This window comes from Volvox carteri, assembly GCF_000143455.1.
Source record: "Volvox carteri f. nagariensis unplaced genomic scaffold VOLCAscaffold_78, whole genome shotgun sequence".
Taxonomy (NCBI): domain Eukaryota; kingdom Viridiplantae; phylum Chlorophyta; class Chlorophyceae; order Chlamydomonadales; family Volvocaceae; genus Volvox; species Volvox carteri.
In genome coordinates this window covers 203,573-221,226 of record NW_003307621.1, presented here as the reverse complement: position 1 = coordinate 221,226, position 17,654 = coordinate 203,573, and the positions used below count along the sequence as shown (strand labels likewise).

The following is a 17,654-nucleotide window of genomic DNA, read 5'->3' as shown; positions in this document are numbered from 1 at the left end:
CGGCTGTTTTATTTTGTCACCTCCTTTTCTGTGTGCGTGAGGAGATTTTGGTAGTGTAGAGTAGCACGGCAGGTCGCCAATGGGTGCTAGGACACCTGTGGAGAGCTCCCAAACTAACGAACGCGTCAACCTCATTTGGAGCGGCGACGCAATGTTAGGAGATAGCAACAGATTTCCAAAAATTATAGCAAAAGACAGGCTATCAGATGGACAGATTGACAAACAGACAAACCTCATTGCATACATAGAAACGAGAGACTGGGAGGCGAGGAGTAATTGAAACCTTCCCCACGTGTCCCGTCTCCCGCTTTCCTAGCCAGAATCCTCCAGAAGAGCTGCACCTTCCTTCTCGTCCAGTCGGTTTCAACCCTCCTCCATAAAACACAAATTTCTGCTATTACTGCGCTATTCCTGAGCTAAGTTCACCACCGGGGGGGTGTCGTAGGTGGTGGTGGGGGTGCTGGTGGCGGCGGCCTCCTCCGTTGCCAGCTCACCCGCCACAGGCGAAGCTGCCGGTTCTTCCGCCGCAGCCGGCACAGCCGCCGCCTCCGCCGGCCCCGCCGCCGTCACTGCGGGGGACTCCTGCGATGCCGGCTCCGCCTCCGCCTCTTGCGATGGCGATTTAGCGATGGCGGCACTCGGGGCGGCGGCGCCAGTAGACGGCGGAGCGGCCTCCGCCTCGGCCGCGGCGTCGGCAGGTCCGGGCTCATGCTGCTCGGATGGAGCCACTGCTGGCTGCGGCGGCGACGGTGCCGACGGCGGCGACGGCTCTGCGGCTCCGGAACCTGGCGCCAACGAAGCGTCCGCCGCCTTGCCCGTACCTGGCGGAGAGGAGGATGTGCGGGCGGGGGTTGTGTACGGATAAAGTAGGCGATTTTGTGTTGGGCTGTGCCGCGTTAGCTGGGGGTGAGCGGTATTCGATACCATTAGGACTTACTAAACCCTTTCTCCTCCTCTTCCTCCTCCTCCTCATCGTCATCATCATATCATCATCGTCATCATCATCGTCGTCATCATCATCGCCACCATCATCGTCGTCATCATAACAAAGAAGTACAACATTGAACATCGCCGGGAGAGGAGGGGCCCCCTTCCCTATTGCCGCCTCGAACCGCCTTCTAGACACCGGGCCGCCTTCTTACCTTATCCCCCTCCCCGCCCGGTCCTCAACCCCCAATCCCCCCCCCAATCCCCACCCCCAATCCCCACCCCCCACCCCCTACCCACACCCACACCCACACCTCAACCCCGGTCCCGGCCCCACCAGGGCCTGATGCGAGCTGCTCGGATGTCGCGGCGGCGAGAGCCACCTCCGCCGCCTCTCCCTCATCTGGGCTGACGGCGGCGGCCCCGCCTCCGCCGCCGCCGGTAAGCGATAGCGATGGCGGCGCCGCGCCCTCGACCATCTCGGCGCCTCGACCATCCCCAGCGGCAACAGCAGCGGGAGCAGTAGGAGGGGCTGCAGTCGCCGGGGGCAGTGTCGCCAGCGCTGCCGGAGGTGTCGCCACCGAAGATGTACTCGCCGGCGGTACGGCCGCCGCCGCCGCCGCCGCAGCCGCAGCCGCTGGCGCAGTAGTCTTGTGCCGAGCACGGCGGGGCATGGGGGCTGCCTATCCGAGCGGGGTTGCACGGATAAAGGAAGGGCTGTGGGCGAGAAGTATAAACCACTGTTGGGGGGTTGTTGAGGAGGGGGGTGTAGGGGAGAGGACAGCAGCAATAGGACCCTCGGCCTGGCGGCTCCGAAACCCCCAAATCGTGATCGCATCTCGCATCTCGCATGCAACCGCAATAACGACCCAAACCGGAACCATAACTATACCCGCATCAAACGATCCGCTGCAGCAGCACCGACATGTCTTAGCACCGACACGGCAACATTTGCAAGTAAAACGACCGCAGCAACAAGTACCCAGGAAATTAAATTTACCCGTATTTTTGCGACGGCGGCGATGAGCAAAACAAAAGCCTCCTCCCCCCATTCGCCCTTTCCGTGAAAAAGAAGTGCGTTTTGTTAAATCCCCCTCCTAACCGACGTACACATACCCACAACTCACTAGACTCACAACACAACACGCACACGCACACGCTTCCAGTAAGACCCTAAGACCTCGATAACCCCCCCCAATAAGCCGCCAATATAACCATTGCAGCTATTCAACTTTTACCCCAGACCCCAAAACCCGTCCCTCCCCTTCCCCCCCTCACCACGATGGCCGCCGGTACGGGCTCCAAGACCCCCACAAAGGCCGTTTCCTCCCCCGCCACCACCCCCGAGGCCCCCGACTCCAGGGAGCCCGCCAGAAACGCACGCAGATTGAGGGCTCCCCGTACAAGCCAGGACAGCTCCAGGGCAAGCAGGTGCTCGGCCGCATCGAAGTCCGCGGCCAGGGAGGCCGCGGCGGCGGCCTCCGCATCTTCGGAATGGGCGGGGGAGGTGATGTTTTGCGGAGTTTGGTTGGGGAGTTAGGAAATAGGATATGATACGAAATGAGCACACCAGAGATAAAAAGGGCAAAAGAACTGGAGCTGGAGCGGGAGCGAAAGGGAATTTTACATGCAGCAAAAATAGAATAAAAGCAAAGCGATAGGCATTAAAAAAGCCCCAAACCATCATAACTGGCAAGGGAAGGGAAATGTAAGGCACCAGAAACAGTCATCACGTGAACCTAGCTAGGAACCGTGCGTTATCATTCATCATATGCAGATTCGAGGTTCAAGCAGCCATACCTCACCTAATAAATGTGTGTCGAGACAGCAACACCCCAACAACCCATTGCGCTCCCTACGATCTCACCCACGGCCTGAGGGGCGACCGCCGATTCGCCGCCGCCACCATGCCCCGCAGCAGCAGCAGTAGCAGCGGACTCCGCCACGGCGGACGTCGTCGGCTCCGAAACCGCCTCCACCTCCGTCTTGCGTTCGCCCCCCGTCTCGTCCTTCTGAGCCGCAGGTGTGGTGGTTGCAGCGGTGGTTGTGTGGAGCTTTCGGGCGGCTTGGAGCACCTTGGCTTCCAGCTGTCGTACAGCTTGCATGCGTAGCTGCGTGGTGGCGGTGGCAGAAGAGGACGAGAAAAGAAGAAGAACAAAAAGGGCTGTTGAAAGGCGTTCGTCTTAGGGTTTCACCCTTCCCCTCTCATCCAACTGCTACATTACTTATATGTATTATCTGTGTTATGTTTTCCCTTTTGCTGTTGATGGTTTTGCTGCTAAGACCAAATGTTAGATGATCACATCTGGACATAACGACGGACGCACCCGGGCATCTTCGTACGTGCCCAGCCAAACGGCAATCGGCAGCACCAGCGACTCGAACCGCGCCGCAAGGTGGGACTCCAGGGATCCCAACAGCGCAGTGTGGAAGTCACTGCCGTACAGCCACTCGTGGGCAGCCGGCGGCGGAGGCTCCACAGCAGCCAGCTGCTGCTGCTGGCCAGTGCCGCCGCCGCCAACGTTGCCACCCGCGGTACCTGAGGTGCCGTCACCGCCGGGAATTGAAGCGGCGGAGGCGGCAGAGGCACCACCGCCAGGCATCGATATGTAGTCGTACAGCGCTGGCGGTTGTGCTTCTCGCATGAAGGAGCTGACGCCGCCGAGAAAGACTGTGTGCGCGCATACGTGTGTCGGGGGGGGGGAGGAAAGACGGGAAAGAGGTCGGAGAGGATAACAATGCGGGGGGTTGGAGGGGGGGGGGGTTCCGCCGAGGGCGTTGTCCATGGGGATGTGGTGAACCGCTTGTGACTGTGATCGCAAAAAACAGAATTAAATTTCGGAAGTCTTAAAAAACAGAGTTATATCCCATAAATGGCATAACCCCATATTGCTGATAGCCCATGTGCGTGTGTGAAAGCCCTGAGGCAGCCGGCGTGATAAGGGAGGAGTGGGGCATGTGGTGAACCACGGATCGGTCGGGATGGGTGATTGCCACACACACGCGGAGACGCGGCAAACACATACGCGGCAAAACACACACGCGGCAAACACACACGCGGCAAAACACACACGCAAAACACCCACCCTGTGTTGCCGCCCGGTACTGCTCCACTTGCAGCTTGAGGTGAGTCAGGTCCTTGGCGAACAGCTCCAGGTCGTCCAGACTGTACTGGTGCCGCTCAAGGACACCGGAAGGGGAGGAGGGCCCGCCGGAGAGGCGCCGGTGGGGGTGGTGGCGGTGGCGGCGGCCGGCAGCTGGTGATGATGGGGCACCTCCAGCGGTTGAAGAGGATGTGGTTTCGGAGCGGCTTGAAAAGGCCTTCACAATCTGCACATGAACATGCATAACATACAGACAGAACATATCAGGTGATAACGAGGTTGGGTTGGACTGTGCTGGCGAGAGGCAATTGTTAAGGATGTGGTTAGGTGGTTAGGACTGGTAAAGGTGAATTGTTCGCGACTACTAGAAGGAAAAGAGGAACATCCTCACGGACGACGAGGTCTCGCAACGCGTGCCTGACCGTCCAAGGAAAATTGAACAGGCAGACAACTTAATTGCAAAGGAACAGAATTGGTGTTTGCGAGAGAGAGCCGTAAACAACCAAGCGGCAAGCGAGGGAGAGTCGCAGATCTCCTCTAGCTGTCGCATGCATTTCGTCAAAAAGATCTCGCGCGGCCAGAAAGGCCCGCTGCTGCTCCAAATGCTGCTTCAGGAGCCCATCGCAAAAACCTTAGGGTTGGTCCTACAACGTTTTTCATGCTTGGGGTTTTATCCAACCGACCTTGGCCCACATGATTTCCTTCTTCTGTCAGCAGCTGATTGGCTCGTCTTGCTTGTTCGGTCTAGCCCTCTTGAGAACGCACAACGCCTTGCGGATGTGATGCTTGATCTGCGTCTCGGCTTGATGCTGGACCGTGGTCCTCGAGGACAGCAAGATGTGCGTTGATGCCGTCTCCGATTAGCCAAATGAATTCAGGTTTGATTTCGGAAGTACTGTTAATTGTCAAGGTATTCATCGACTTTGTGGGTGTGCTAACGGCCCCATCGACAGCGTTTTTTTTGCGGATACGGCGATGACGACAGCTCCCTACAGGTCAGCTTGGCTTACTTTTGGAAAAATCGCTGGCCGTTATCCACCACAACTAACGACCTTCCCCCATAGCTTTGAGCTGATGAAATGGGCATTTAGGCATTTGCGGCCGGATTAGGTTGGGTTCGGTGCTGTGGCGCGACAGCTGTAACAAGTATGTGGCTGTGACTCCCGCTTAAAGACGCTTGGGGACGCTTCTTAAATTTATAAGAAAATAGCATGCATGTACACCTCCAATAAAACCCTCGTCGCGGCATTGCACCCCTTCCATGTTTCATAACGTAAAATTTTTATCAGTGCAGCTGGGGCTATACATGGATGGCGCTGCGCTTGCATGGATATGTTATCAGGATGGTTGGGCTTCAACCCACATCTCATGATGGAGGTGAATGTTATGGAGAGGTTTAGGAGAGCTATAGGTGGGTGGCTTAGGCTTCTTGTCCTCATTGTTACACTATGTTAACGCTAAACGGACCACAGCAGCGATGCCACCGGGTCTGGCCCCAACCGACGCTGCCACCGTGCTGCCTATCTACCACCGTAGTTGCATCAACCACCACTCCGAACCGCGGCTTGCGCCTCGATTACACTGCCCCGCTGATCGGCTTAGTATCCCCCGGTTTTCCCTGCTGATCGGCTTAACCCCCTACCCCCCCCCCCACTAATGACCGATTATTTCAAGTTGGACCAGTGGCCGGCCGTGACACTTAGGCACTCAACCACCGAACGCGCCAACGCCCGGGGCTGAAAGCCAAAAAGTCCCAAAAACTGGGTGGAGAGGGCGGGAATGACAGTATGAACCTAAGGTCACGATACGGCGAATAGCCGAAACAGAACGCAGTTCAGTGTAATATCCATACTGAAGACAGTACGACAAGTACAACGAGTAACATCTTCGTCCAAGAACCCGCCTTCTCGCAACGAGAAGTCTACGCGTATCAGCATGAGCTAAGTTGTATTCCGTTTTCACTATCCGGCAAGTGGATCCTGCGCGAGCGTGCGACCAGTAGACAGTAGGTGGATAGGCTGCCATGCCATCGACTGGCCGGGCAATTAGTTATGATGCCTAATCGTGTGTTCGGGGCGACCCGTGGGTCCGTCAGCGGGCGGCCAGCGATATCAAGTCATGTGGGTTAACGAGACCTCCTGGTGGTGAGAAAAGAACGGCAATTCATTGCCGCCCTGACTCGGTCTGCAACTCATGGGCTTCCAACAGGCGGACGGTGGGAAGTGGCTGCCGCAGTACTGCCTTTGCCACTGCCGTCTGTTACGTGCGTACCGTAACCCCAGAGGGCTTAATAGTTAGGATGCAGTAAGTTAATACATGCTGATTCACAGAGGGACGATGAGGGGGACATTATTGCTGAAATCAGTGAAGGGGAACACCGGGCCAAACGGGTCCGTCCCAGCGGACCGCAATTTCAATGATGAGCCCAAGACAAATATGCAGCAAGTCGCGGGAGAGAACCAAGCAACGGGACTTCTATCATATCGTCCGTAAAAGGACGTGTTCCAGGACCTAACAGAGCTCGTAGTAACGGTGTTGGCAGTTAACCCTGGCTTTGTACATTTGCGCAGCCATGCTTCGACAATTAGTTCCGCAGTATGCATAATAAGCAGTACATTATAAGTGTGATTGAACTCAGACATATTAAGATTCAACTTACTATGCTGGAAATGTGGGGTTCACGGCCAGCTCCCGCAGAACAGCTTGCGACAACGGGTAGGAATTATGTAAAGCTTTATTCTGAGGTATACCTGTTAATAAATTGAGGACTTTGACTTTTAACAGTTAACCAACTAAGCGAAGGGTTGCTCCTCGTCCCGCACCTGATCGAAACCGAACCACAACGAGGGCTCATGGCCGTCGCAGTGAGTGCAAAATTAACTTTATGGATTCTGTGTGGAGCTATTCCTTCGTTGTGTGAAACACTGTTTCATATGCGCAGGAACACGTCCGACGGTGTGGCCCTGCCATGTCCGACACGGCGCGGGCTATCGCGCGACAAGGCGAAAGCGCTGTGGTGAGGGAAGGGATAAGGGCGTGGATTGGTTTCTGCTCCTTCTGCTGCTACTCTGTTCCTCGTCGCAAACCTCCATCCTTTCCTTCTTCAGAATCCTCCCCTCCCTAAAATCTTTTTCTCGTCCTGCTACCGCTGTTGCTGCCCACCCTGCCGCCCCCTCCTCCTACATGCTCCCCGTTTCCATGCTAAGCGCCTGCTGGCCCAGTCTGTTGTTTTGAAGCAAGACTCGCTGTTGCTGCTTTTCCCTCTCCTCTTCCCCACCTAGCTGGTCCTCGGCTTCTTGCATATAATCGCTTCTTGTGTACATTTTCTCTTCCATACAGCAGACTGCCGAGGAGCTCTCAGAAGCCGTGGATGCGCTTCAGGAGCATTCCCAAGTGGGGGCTCCAGCACTGAGCCGCATGCTGGCACAGCTACGACGAGTGACACAAGGGCCGCAGCAGCAACCGCCGCAGCAGCACCTAGCGACAACGACATCCAGCCAGACGCGTGGAGCGGCAGCAGCAGCAGCAGCAGTACCGCCGCGCAGCACCATCATTAGCACACCACCAACGACAACAACAACATGAGCAACAAGGACAAAAGTAGCAAGACCAGATTTTGATAGATTCAATGGGTTGGTCCACGCCAAACCTGTGTAACACCCCCCTAGCTATATGGATGCAGCATCGTTTAAAGTCGCCAGCGCAGATGTGTATATGTCCGCAAGGTGACTTGTGGTTGTGCCTCAAGCATAGCGTTTTATTTCATTCTGACATGTGCGACGGCACGCTGCTGGTTGGCAGCAGGATGGTCTGAAAAAAGACTGAAAAAGAACTGAAGGAAGGTCACACGTAGGGCCCCCCGGCCCGCCCTAGGCTAGGGACGTGTGCTCCGAAACCCCGTGTGTATGCCAGAGCACAACCTATATCCCCCACAATGACACAGCCCCGTGGAAGTACGGCTGGAAGTACGGCACCTGGAGAGCTTGCAAAGATGCGTGGTGCCATTACGGATCCGGCGTGCTAATGAAGCCTGCTTGGGGTTAGGCCTCGTGTGGAGCTGCTATACATGGAGAGTGTATGCACGTATGTCTGTATATCCACGTCAGCATTGAACCCAATGCACATAACCCGAGGGGTGGAGGACGCGCGTATGTGTGTGCATCTGCATGTGCGTGTGCATGATTTCTGTGCGTGTGTGGCTGTATGTACGTATGTATGTACGTGCACGTGCGTGCGTGTAGCACGGCACGGTGTTTCGGCTGTTGTAGCGGAAAGCCTCCTCTGGTGACATTGTTCTACCCCTTGTGCTTTCCAGAGATGAGCAAATGATGCAACTCATGTGCGTGTGGGTGTTTGCGGCTAATAGTTATATTCGTTATTGTCTCGTTAACTACGGATTGTATTTTTATGTCATATGTGCGTGTTGTGTGTGTGTGTGTGTGTTATCGGCATGCAGCCTCTGTTTCCCCACATCTTAAGCTCGTGACCCCAAGCGCCTGACTCGGCGCATTTTACTCATACACACAGCAAACTCATACATTCAGCGTGCCACCATTCCTCCGTGGCTTCTAACCGCTTCCGGACACCCCACCGCGTCCACGTCCACAAATCATGTGGCACAGTCGCGCCAAAGGCCTCCGGTGACATGGAAATGTCTCCCGATGTTTTCTCTCACCCTCTCTCCCTCCTTCCCCCGGTGCGTGTGTGTGTATGTGTGTGTACGCACCCTACCTTACGCAACCACCACCTCAACCACTCGAACATGCACCCTCACATACACGTACATACATACACACACAAGACACGCACAAACCTGTCATTTGCGTGTTAAGCGGTACACACGTTTACACGCGCACGTGTTGTTCGTGTGGCAGAAGAACCATCAGCAGCGCCACCTCCCCCCTCCCCCTCCCCCGCCATCACCTTCACCCGCTCGTGGTTCGTCTCCCCCCCCCCAACACACGAAGACAGACAGACATATAGGCAGCCACACTCTCACCCTTACTTACACATGCACATACATACAGAAACCACCGCACTGCCGCTCTCATGCCTCCCGCTGCTCTTGCCTTGGGGCACAGATTGCGCCCTCCCTCACTCACACATCCCCTCATCACTCAGAGGCAGCCGCCACTACAGCCGGTGCTGCTGCTGCTGCTGCTGCTGCCGGTGCTGGAGGTGCGAGGGCGCCCGCGGGGATGACCACCACGTCCGCATCCGGTCCCGGGGGAGGGGAGATGAACACATCGGCATCGTCGTTGTAGCTGCGGGCCGCAATGCCGCCGCAGATAAGGCCCAGGACCACCAGAGAGGGGATGAAGAAGCGCTCCATCACCTTGCCAAACGACTATTGATGATGATCATGATGAACAGCAACAACAGGGGGAGGGGGAGGGGGGGAGGAGCAGCATGGAGAGCAGGAGAAAGGTGGAAAGGCAGGGGGAGGGGAGGGGAGGAGGGGGAGGGGAGGGGGTCAAAGGGCAGCAGGTGTAGATTACTCTCTGTCCAGCAGCCAGCTAGGGCACCTTCCTCAGCGGCATCTTCTGGATGGAACTGACGGTCGACCACCACCACCACCACCACCACCACACATGTGCCAAAAACATTGACGTGGGCCTCCTACTTTCATCATTTGCGGATAATGTGAAACCGTTGCCCGTACTCGGCATCATGTACGGCAAAGTACAGTGAATACGGCAAGTATGGTCGGCCATGGGGCTGCAGCATGACCCTCGGTAAAGAGAGCGCAGTAAAGAGACGCCTCCCTCTTCCCTCTCCCTTTCTGCCAGGCCTCTCCCACGAAATTAGCGCAGATTCCGTGACCAGGGGGTGCCGTATTCTGTGTACAAGGGGTACAACTTAAGATTATGACTTCTCCCTGATGCCCCTGATTCCCTCGCCCTTGCGCCTGATATAGGGCCCATCGTTAAGGGCACATCTGAAGTGCAATGTTCAAACCCCGCCGGACGCATTTGGTCCGGTCATCTGGTCTGGTCATCCAGCTGCGGGGACTGGGTTTGCACCTACCCATACTGGATAAATCGCAAAATTGAATCGCAGCTTACCTCCATATTGTCTCCCTCCCAGAAATCCTTCTCGTCCTCTGGCCCCGACAGCTTCCCATCCGTTTCAATTATGCGTGCTCCATTGGCCGAGAATTCCCGGACAAAGGTCGGCTTCTCTGAAGCCGTTGATGCTGGCGCTCCGCCCGTCGTCACAGCGTCCTGCTTTGCCTGCAGCGCCGCAGAATCGCTCTCTTATCAGAAGCGTCGCTGGCCAAACTTAATTATAGGCTTGCAAATTTGAGTCAACCGTAATAACAAGCGCTCTTTAAATCTAATAGGAAAGGAGTAGCAGCTGATTGGTGAAACCCAGCGAAATATCCGACGCACCTCCGTGGCGCACGGCGCAACATGACGAGCGCGCCGCAATGAGCGACTTGGACTCGCCCGAATCGCGCTGACACCTCGAGCAAAGCAATGTAGGGATGACATCGCGATTAAGTAGTAACTAACTTCTGGAACGTGATATTACACAGCTCGAACGTATTGGTTCCTCAACTCACAGGGTATAGCTATTATTCGTTTTGGTTTGACATAGCAAAAGACCAGTTTGCCAGAGGTGAGGGGTGGAGATGTCGTAGGGTCTTCGGAGCAGCGGCAAAACTCTTTGGGCGCGCAACTCTTTGATGTGCAGAGATGACGACGGTAACAGGACTTGCTGGGCAGGTTACTTCGAGTCTTTGAGGCGACTGCCAGCTAAGAAAGTTGCCTGCGTCTTGAGCACCGACGTAACGCCCTATTGCAGTCCTTCGACAGCACGCGCCTTGGCCATTTTCCTTCGTTAACAGCGCATCATGTCTGAGGTAGATGGCAAGATCCCCTCGGGCACTGCCCTATCATTCAAGCCCAGTCCAACCGTTCCGCTGTTCAGCGATCTGGCGGATGTGTACCCCGACAGCACAGGTCTGAGCGGCCGCGCTGCCGAACTAACACCGCAATCACGACGGAGGAAATAAAATGTGACCTGGTGGCTAATCAGTCGGAATCTCAAACGAAAACCTGTGTCTGCAGGCGTTGCTGAGCGGTATAAGCAAATTGCCACGGCATTCGAGCTGGCTTACGGCGCCAAACCGGACTTTTATGCCCGCGCACCTGGTACGTGGCAGCTCATGGAGAAGCTTTGAAAATTTTGAGCGGAGGGCCAGCTCTTTGCAAGGCCTCTTCTATGGGATGTTCCATAGCCACATCCCGCCACGCACTTCCTCAAGCCCACGAAGTTTCTTCCCGAACTTTCTAACACGTGCACAAACACCCAAAGTATTGACTGCGATCCCACTGTTCAGAGGTCGTCCTCCCGCCCAGACTACACACGGGCTGAAAGTTTGGCGGCGGTCGCAATTACACTTCACACCACACGCAAACAAAACTCATCGCGCCACAGCCCCACATCGTGACCCGACCCGACCCGACTAGTCATAACACACAAAGATTTGGATCATTCACCTCAGTACGATCCGGTACTACTTAACAGGCCGCGTCAATCTGATCGGTGAGCACATCGATTACGAGGGCTACGGCGTGCTTCCCATGGCGATACGGCAGGTACGGCAGCGCTTTCTATGAAGGTTTCGGAGGAGCTCCCTGACCAGGTCCATCCTGGCTTTTGTATCTTTTCTGCATCAGTTTTCTCTGCGTTGTTTTGCTGCTGTGTGTTGCTATGGCTAAAGTCGTTACCCTCTTCCGTTTTTCTGCCCTTCTACTCACGGAGCGTCGGCAAGTCAAAGTTTTGGCATATTGCGAGTAGCGCCCACCATCACCCGCCGTCACCTCACACCAACACACACCACACCACACCAACACACCTGACCGCAGTCCACCCCTTGCGTCTCTACCTCCCTATATGGCGCCCGTCACCTCCCTCCCCTTTACACGCTACATACAGACATATAGACATAATAGATATATACGTACACAAAAACTCATTCCTTCATTCGTACACATTGGCTCCTACAGGATACGGTGGTTGCCATCCGTACTGCCCCCGGTACGGACAAATTGGTGATCGGGAATGTGGAAGCTTCTAGGTACCCCACCGCGGAGTTCGGGTTGGACCCGACTCAGGAGGTGGACGTGGGGAAGCACTCCTGGGCCAACTACTTCCTGTCGGCGTACAAGGTACGGCAGGTGTACGGAGATGTGGTTTCTTGTCTTTAGTCTTGCGCGTACGGCATTGTGGAATGTAAGGCGAAATGTTGCAAAAATGTTTTGCAACATTTTTGCGGAATGTTTATTTATTATTAATGTCGAAAACATTTTTTAGGCTGTAACATTTGCAACCTCCTTCCTCAACCTAAACCTGTTGTTGTTGTTGTTGTTGTTTGTTGTTGTTGTTGTTTGACGTTGTTACTGAACTCCCTAACGCCTACGGAGCTTAAATTGGCTCTTCCTCCTTGGTGTCGTACAATCCACTTATTCACACGCAGGGTGTGTTTGAGCTGCTCAAGGCCACTCGTCCGGACTCGGTTCCGGAGCCCGTGGGGCTGCAGGTTGTCGTACATGGCCAGGTGCCCACTGGTAAGATGATCCAGGTCGGGGAAACAGAATCGGAGTACGGGAGAGTGTGCGGGGGACGTGTGTGTATATGTGTGTGTTGCGTGTTCGACCCCTGTGCGAGGAGGGATACCACCCGTGTGGTGTGTGTGTTTTACCCACACGGAGCATCCCATTCCAAGACCAGGGGCGTGCAGCCCGGGTTTGTTGTGATGTAATGGACTTAAAACACGGACGGCCTTCGCCATGCGGAGGTCGTGTGGGGGGGTGGGGTGGGGCGGCCAATGAGGAAACAGGACAAGAAGAGTGCACATATATATTTATCAATCTGTGTGCCCAATATGAAATAACGGACCTTCCCTGTGGAAAGACGCACAAAGAGGCGGTGCGATGCAAGCGGAGGGGTGCATAGAGCTGTTGAAGACAGGGCCTTTGCTGGGGTCGGAAGTGGAGGGAGGGTCGCTATCGAGGGGGGGTGCTGGAGACATATACATACACATATACATACATACATACATACATACATACATATATACATACATACATACATACATACATACATACATACATACATACATACATATGGTTGCTGGCACATATTGACAGGTTTCCTAACCTTTCCGTCCCTCCCGCACGCTGATCGCTTTCCGTGCATCCGGGAAACACAGGTTCGGGTCTGTCGTCCTCCGCAGCCATCGTTTGCTCGTCCATGCTTGCCGTACTGTCGGCGCTTGGGGTGCCGCCTGCGGAGCTCGACAAGGCGGCGGTGGCGGAAGCGGCTTGCAAGGTACGCGTGGTCTCCGCTTCGAATACTCACTGTTTTGTTGTCGTACACAGCAAGACGTAACGGCGCACTGTTAGAAAACCTATTGATTGTACGACGGGAAAAGGGCCCCGTCTACGATCCCTATCGTGGTGGCCCTCTCCACAACCCACTCAATCGGAGAGTGTGTGTGTTTACGGCGTCTGTGGGGCTAATTTCCTCCCCCTCCCCCCCCCTTTCGTCCCCTTTCCTCCCCCCTATCTCCCCTTTTCCTCCCCCCTTCCCCCACTTCCCCCCCAACCTACCTAACCTACATCCCGAGCCCCGCCCCCTCACCACCAGGCCGAGCGCTATGTCGGGGTCACCAGCGGCGGCATGGACCAAGCCATCTCCATGATGGGCCAACAGGGGGTGGCCATGCACGTGGAATTCAACCCGGTGCGGCCCCGGGGGGGGGGGCGGGGGGAGCGGGGGGGTTTGCGTGGTGTGATGTGTATATGTGTATGTGTATGTGGGGGGTGATGCGGATTGGGGGCAGAGAAGGGATTGTGGGGGGATACACAAGCGTCAGGAAGGGCTACCTTACCAGGGTGTTGGGTGCCGTACAACTCGTGTATCGTACAATCCAGTCGCTGGAGGTGTTCGTGCGTGTGTGTGTGCGTGTATGTGTATGTATGTGTGTATGTGTGTGGCTCCGGGTTATGTGGGAACAAACCGACCCATGTTGGGGCTGGTGGTGGGGGGGAGAGAGGGTGCAAGTGCTGGTGTTGCTCCGCCTGCAGCTGCAGCCTGCAGCCCTCCTTGCCATGTCAGGCTTACTTTCCCTTCTCCTATCGTAACCAAAGCTACGAATGTTGATGCCGTACTGCACCCACTGCTGGTATGTGCAACTGGTGCGCATCTATTGTCCTAACGTCAGGTTCGCGGCGTGTGTGTCGTACTGCCTGAGGGGGGTACCTTCGTCATTGCCAACTCACTCGCCGTATCCAATAAGGCCGAGACCGCACCCAAACGGTACGTACGGTAGGATGTGCCGCGATGGAAGTCAGCCACTTGTTTCTAAGTGCATGAACTTGTTGCATTGACGCTGCCTCAACAACCTCCCCACCTCTCTCTCACACACATACACATATACACACAGACATACACACACAGACATCCCAATGCCGAAACTGTCAATGTGTATGCACCCTGCACCATCATGAACGTCCCCACCCCCTTGGTGCCGCCCGTCCCCTCTCCCCTTTCCCCCACGTCGCCGTACCTGTTACCCCAAACCCCCTCCCCTTTCCCCCACGTTGCCGTACCTGTAACCCCAACTACCTCCCCGAACCCGCGCGTGCTCTTATGTCTCTTATGCACCTCATACCAGCCGGCCTTCCGGGCTGCATCCTTCCGAATCCCCCCCCCACACACCCCCAAACGTTATTTCATTAATACCCTCCTTACCCTCCGACTAAAGCTGGACTCGATAAAAAACCATGTTGTCGTATTTCGTATCACGTCACAGGTACAACCTCCGTGTCGTGGAATGCCGCCTGGCTGCCGTACTGCTGGCCATGAAGTTGGGAATGAGCGCCGAGGACGCCCTGGGCAAGGTAGTATACGTGTTTGTGCTTGTGTGGGGGATTTCTTAGGCACGTGTGTGCGTGTGCGTGTGTGTGTTTTTTTGGTTGGGGGGAACATACACGATATACATATAATAAATAAATAGGTACGTACATACGTACATATGTACACACAAAGCACTAGTTTTCCTCAACCACGGGCCTACACTGACAACCTACAACCGAATCACCCTAACCGCCAACCACCTTTGCCAAATCCCTTCAGATCCGAACCCTGCGTGATGTCGAGCCCCTCATTGCCGAAAAGTACGGCAATGCGGACGGTGCGACATGTGCCAACGCGGTTTCGGAGCACCTCGCCGAGCAGTACGGCATGGCCGAGATCGAGGATGCGCTTGGTGGTCGAAAGCTGGGGGAGCTGTTCTCCGGCGAGGCAGGCTCCCTCCGCGCGCTGGCAGTGGCCGAGGCCGACAAGTACGGCTTCCCGCTTCGGAAGCGTGCCGTACATGTGTTTTCGGAGGCGCAGCGCGTGCTTGACTTCCGGACAGTGTGCGAGGTGCGAAACCACCGCGGTGTGTGTGCGCGCGTGTGTGCGTGTGTGCGTGTGTGCGTGTGTGTGTGTGTGTGTGTGTGTGTGTGTGTGTGTGTGTGTGAGCGTGCATGTCGATAATTCTATGTTATCACGGCTCTAGGAACGGGAAGCCGCGGGTGCTCCAGGGTGGCTTGAGCAAAGTAGGTCAGTAGGTCACACTCGTAGGTTACACGCGGGTACTTCTGTTTTGCGTACTGGAATATGTGCACGCAATTCCTGTACAGATGCAAATATTGCATCCTAGCTGCGAATAGAGAGGACATGCGGTCGGTCTTATTGTTGTTAAGCCGGAGAAGACAGGCAACTTAAAACACACACATACATACACACATACACACACGCGTGTGTGTGCTTTCCTTCCTCCTGCCCGTTCCCCTTTCCCCCTCACTCATACAGCATACTGCTCCCCCTCCCCTTCCCCCTCCCCCACCATCACCTGCACTCGCTCGTGGTTCGTCTTCCACCTCCCCCCCCTCCGCGGCGTGTGTCAGCTGGGTTGGTTGGGTTGGTTGGGCCAGGCGTGTGTCAGCTGGGGGGGAGCTGGGAGGAACACTTGCATGTCAGCAAGCACCTTTGCCAGCAGCAAAACGTCCAGCAAAGTCATAACACCTCCTTTCCTCTTTGCCGCCTCAAGTTCCACACACATATGTCGCCACCAAGACCACTAATAAAGTTGTCACTTGTCAGCAAATATTCCCGATGCAATATTGTCTCACTTCCTGGACTATCTATCATTCTGGTTACCTGGTATCTGCTTCAATCGTCAGTGGTTCGTCTCACGCCCCCTCTCCTCCCCCCCCTCCCCCCCCACCTCTCCCCCCCACAGGATGTGTCGTTGTCCCCGGCCGAGCGCCTCACTCGTCTGGGGGGCCTTATGAATGACTCCCACGGATCATGTGCGGATCTGTACGGCTGCAGTTGTGACGAGCTGGACGAGCTGGTGGCGGTTGCGCGAGGCGGGGGGGCTCTGGGGGCGCGGCTGACAGGTACGTGTTTGTGGCACGCACGCGTTGTGGGTTTTGGGGTGTCGTGTTAGATAAACCGATTGAACCGTCCCCTCCCTTCCCTTTCAGCTTCAATCGTGTGTGGTTCGTGTTTCCCCTCCCTTCCCTCCGCCTTTCTGTGGTACATTCACACCTTACACCCAATAAGGCCCGGCCATGTCTCTTGGCGCTCGTTTGAGAGCGCTCTCCATCCGACGTTATAATCGTGTACTCGTCCTCCTGTGCTCCCGTGTGCTATATACACTCCCGATCTGGTAATGTACGGCAATGTGCGGTAAGGTGCGGTAATGACGAAGATATTTGCGATATCGCTGGAGGTTTATCAAAGTAAAATTGATCTTCTGGAAAGGGCTGTCCAGCGCATCTTGACTCGGTCTGCCATTTGCCACCTTTCTGGTTCCCGGCTTCATGCGGGTGAGTGATTGAATGAGTGTATGTGTGTGTATGTATGTATGTGTACGACACCCCAGGTGCGGGCTGGGGTGGCTGTACGGTATCTCTTGTACGGGATGCGGACGTGGAGGCCTTCCTCGAGACGCTCAAGGACAAGTACTACAAGGTATGGTGTCGTACATTAAGCTTAGTCTACATCCCTGTCCCGCGTCGCCCTGGCCCGCATGTGGGTTCTTCTATCTATTTTTAATAGGCCTATCTCTTTTGATGGCTGCTGCAAATATTTGGGTCGTTTCGCGCTTGCTTCGTTTAGTTCATTATAATAACGTATAATGTAAAGTCCGTAGAGTCCATGGAGCCCCTTCTGGAATAATATCACTGCGCGAAAATATCACTGGCCAAATTAGGCAGCAGCGGCAGCTCGACCAACCCAACCCACTTTATCTCCCAAGCTTCCTGACCTGCGCACAGTCCTATTTGACGGCGGAATCGAACAGTATTCCCATGATGTGCCGTACTCCTGTACGTCTTGTACGACAAGAGTACGAATGGACGACCTATGAAAAGCTAGAGCCACCTCCGAAGCCTCTTTCTTCCTTCTCATGATGTGCCGTACTCTATTTGTTACATTTACTTCTTCCCTTCTTCTCCTCTAAATTCACCTGCTAAACAAAAACTGTCACTTTTCTTACCTAGGGTTGGAACGGATGCCCGATAATGACCTGATGCAAGTGGGCCAAATACACCATAC

The 17,654-nt window shown here is 55.2% G+C and overlaps 3 protein-coding genes across 3 annotated transcripts; 2 read left to right on the top strand and 1 right to left on the bottom strand.

The window, feature by feature from the left end:
- Positions 1 to 405: 405 nt before the first annotated feature.
- VOLCADRAFT_98856 (uncharacterized protein) lies at positions 406 to 4,726 on the bottom strand (the record flags this gene model as incomplete). Its single annotated transcript, XM_002957693.1, has 7 exons — positions 406 to 821; positions 1,265 to 1,610; positions 2,206 to 2,414; positions 2,795 to 3,038; positions 3,255 to 3,598; positions 4,014 to 4,107; positions 4,715 to 4,726. The coding sequence occupies 7 exons, from the start codon at positions 4,724 to 4,726 to the stop codon at positions 406 to 408; spliced, it is 1,665 nt and encodes a 554-aa protein (XP_002957739.1).
- A 1,965-nt stretch (positions 4,727 to 6,691) lies between these two features.
- Positions 6,692 to 7,616, top strand: VOLCADRAFT_98855 (uncharacterized protein; the record flags this gene model as incomplete). The annotated part of the gene is made up of 3 exons (XM_002957716.1): positions 6,692 to 6,775; positions 6,973 to 7,047; positions 7,371 to 7,616. The coding sequence occupies 3 exons, from the start codon at positions 6,692 to 6,694 to the stop codon at positions 7,614 to 7,616; spliced, it is 405 nt and encodes a 134-aa protein (XP_002957762.1).
- Positions 7,617 to 10,166: 2,550 nt separating this feature from the next.
- Positions 10,167 to 17,509, top strand: VOLCADRAFT_98854 (uncharacterized protein; the record flags this gene model as incomplete). Its single annotated transcript, XM_002957715.1, has 14 exons — positions 10,167 to 10,202; positions 10,882 to 10,996; positions 11,105 to 11,188; positions 11,565 to 11,635; positions 12,047 to 12,208; positions 12,517 to 12,607; positions 13,252 to 13,370; positions 13,689 to 13,784; positions 14,266 to 14,360; positions 14,857 to 14,944; positions 15,180 to 15,470; positions 16,333 to 16,492; positions 16,981 to 17,069; positions 17,375 to 17,509. 14 exons carry the CDS (start codon positions 10,167 to 10,169, stop codon positions 17,507 to 17,509), a joined length of 1,632 nt encoding a protein of 543 aa, XP_002957761.1.
- Between the last annotated feature and the right edge of the window lie 145 nt (positions 17,510 to 17,654).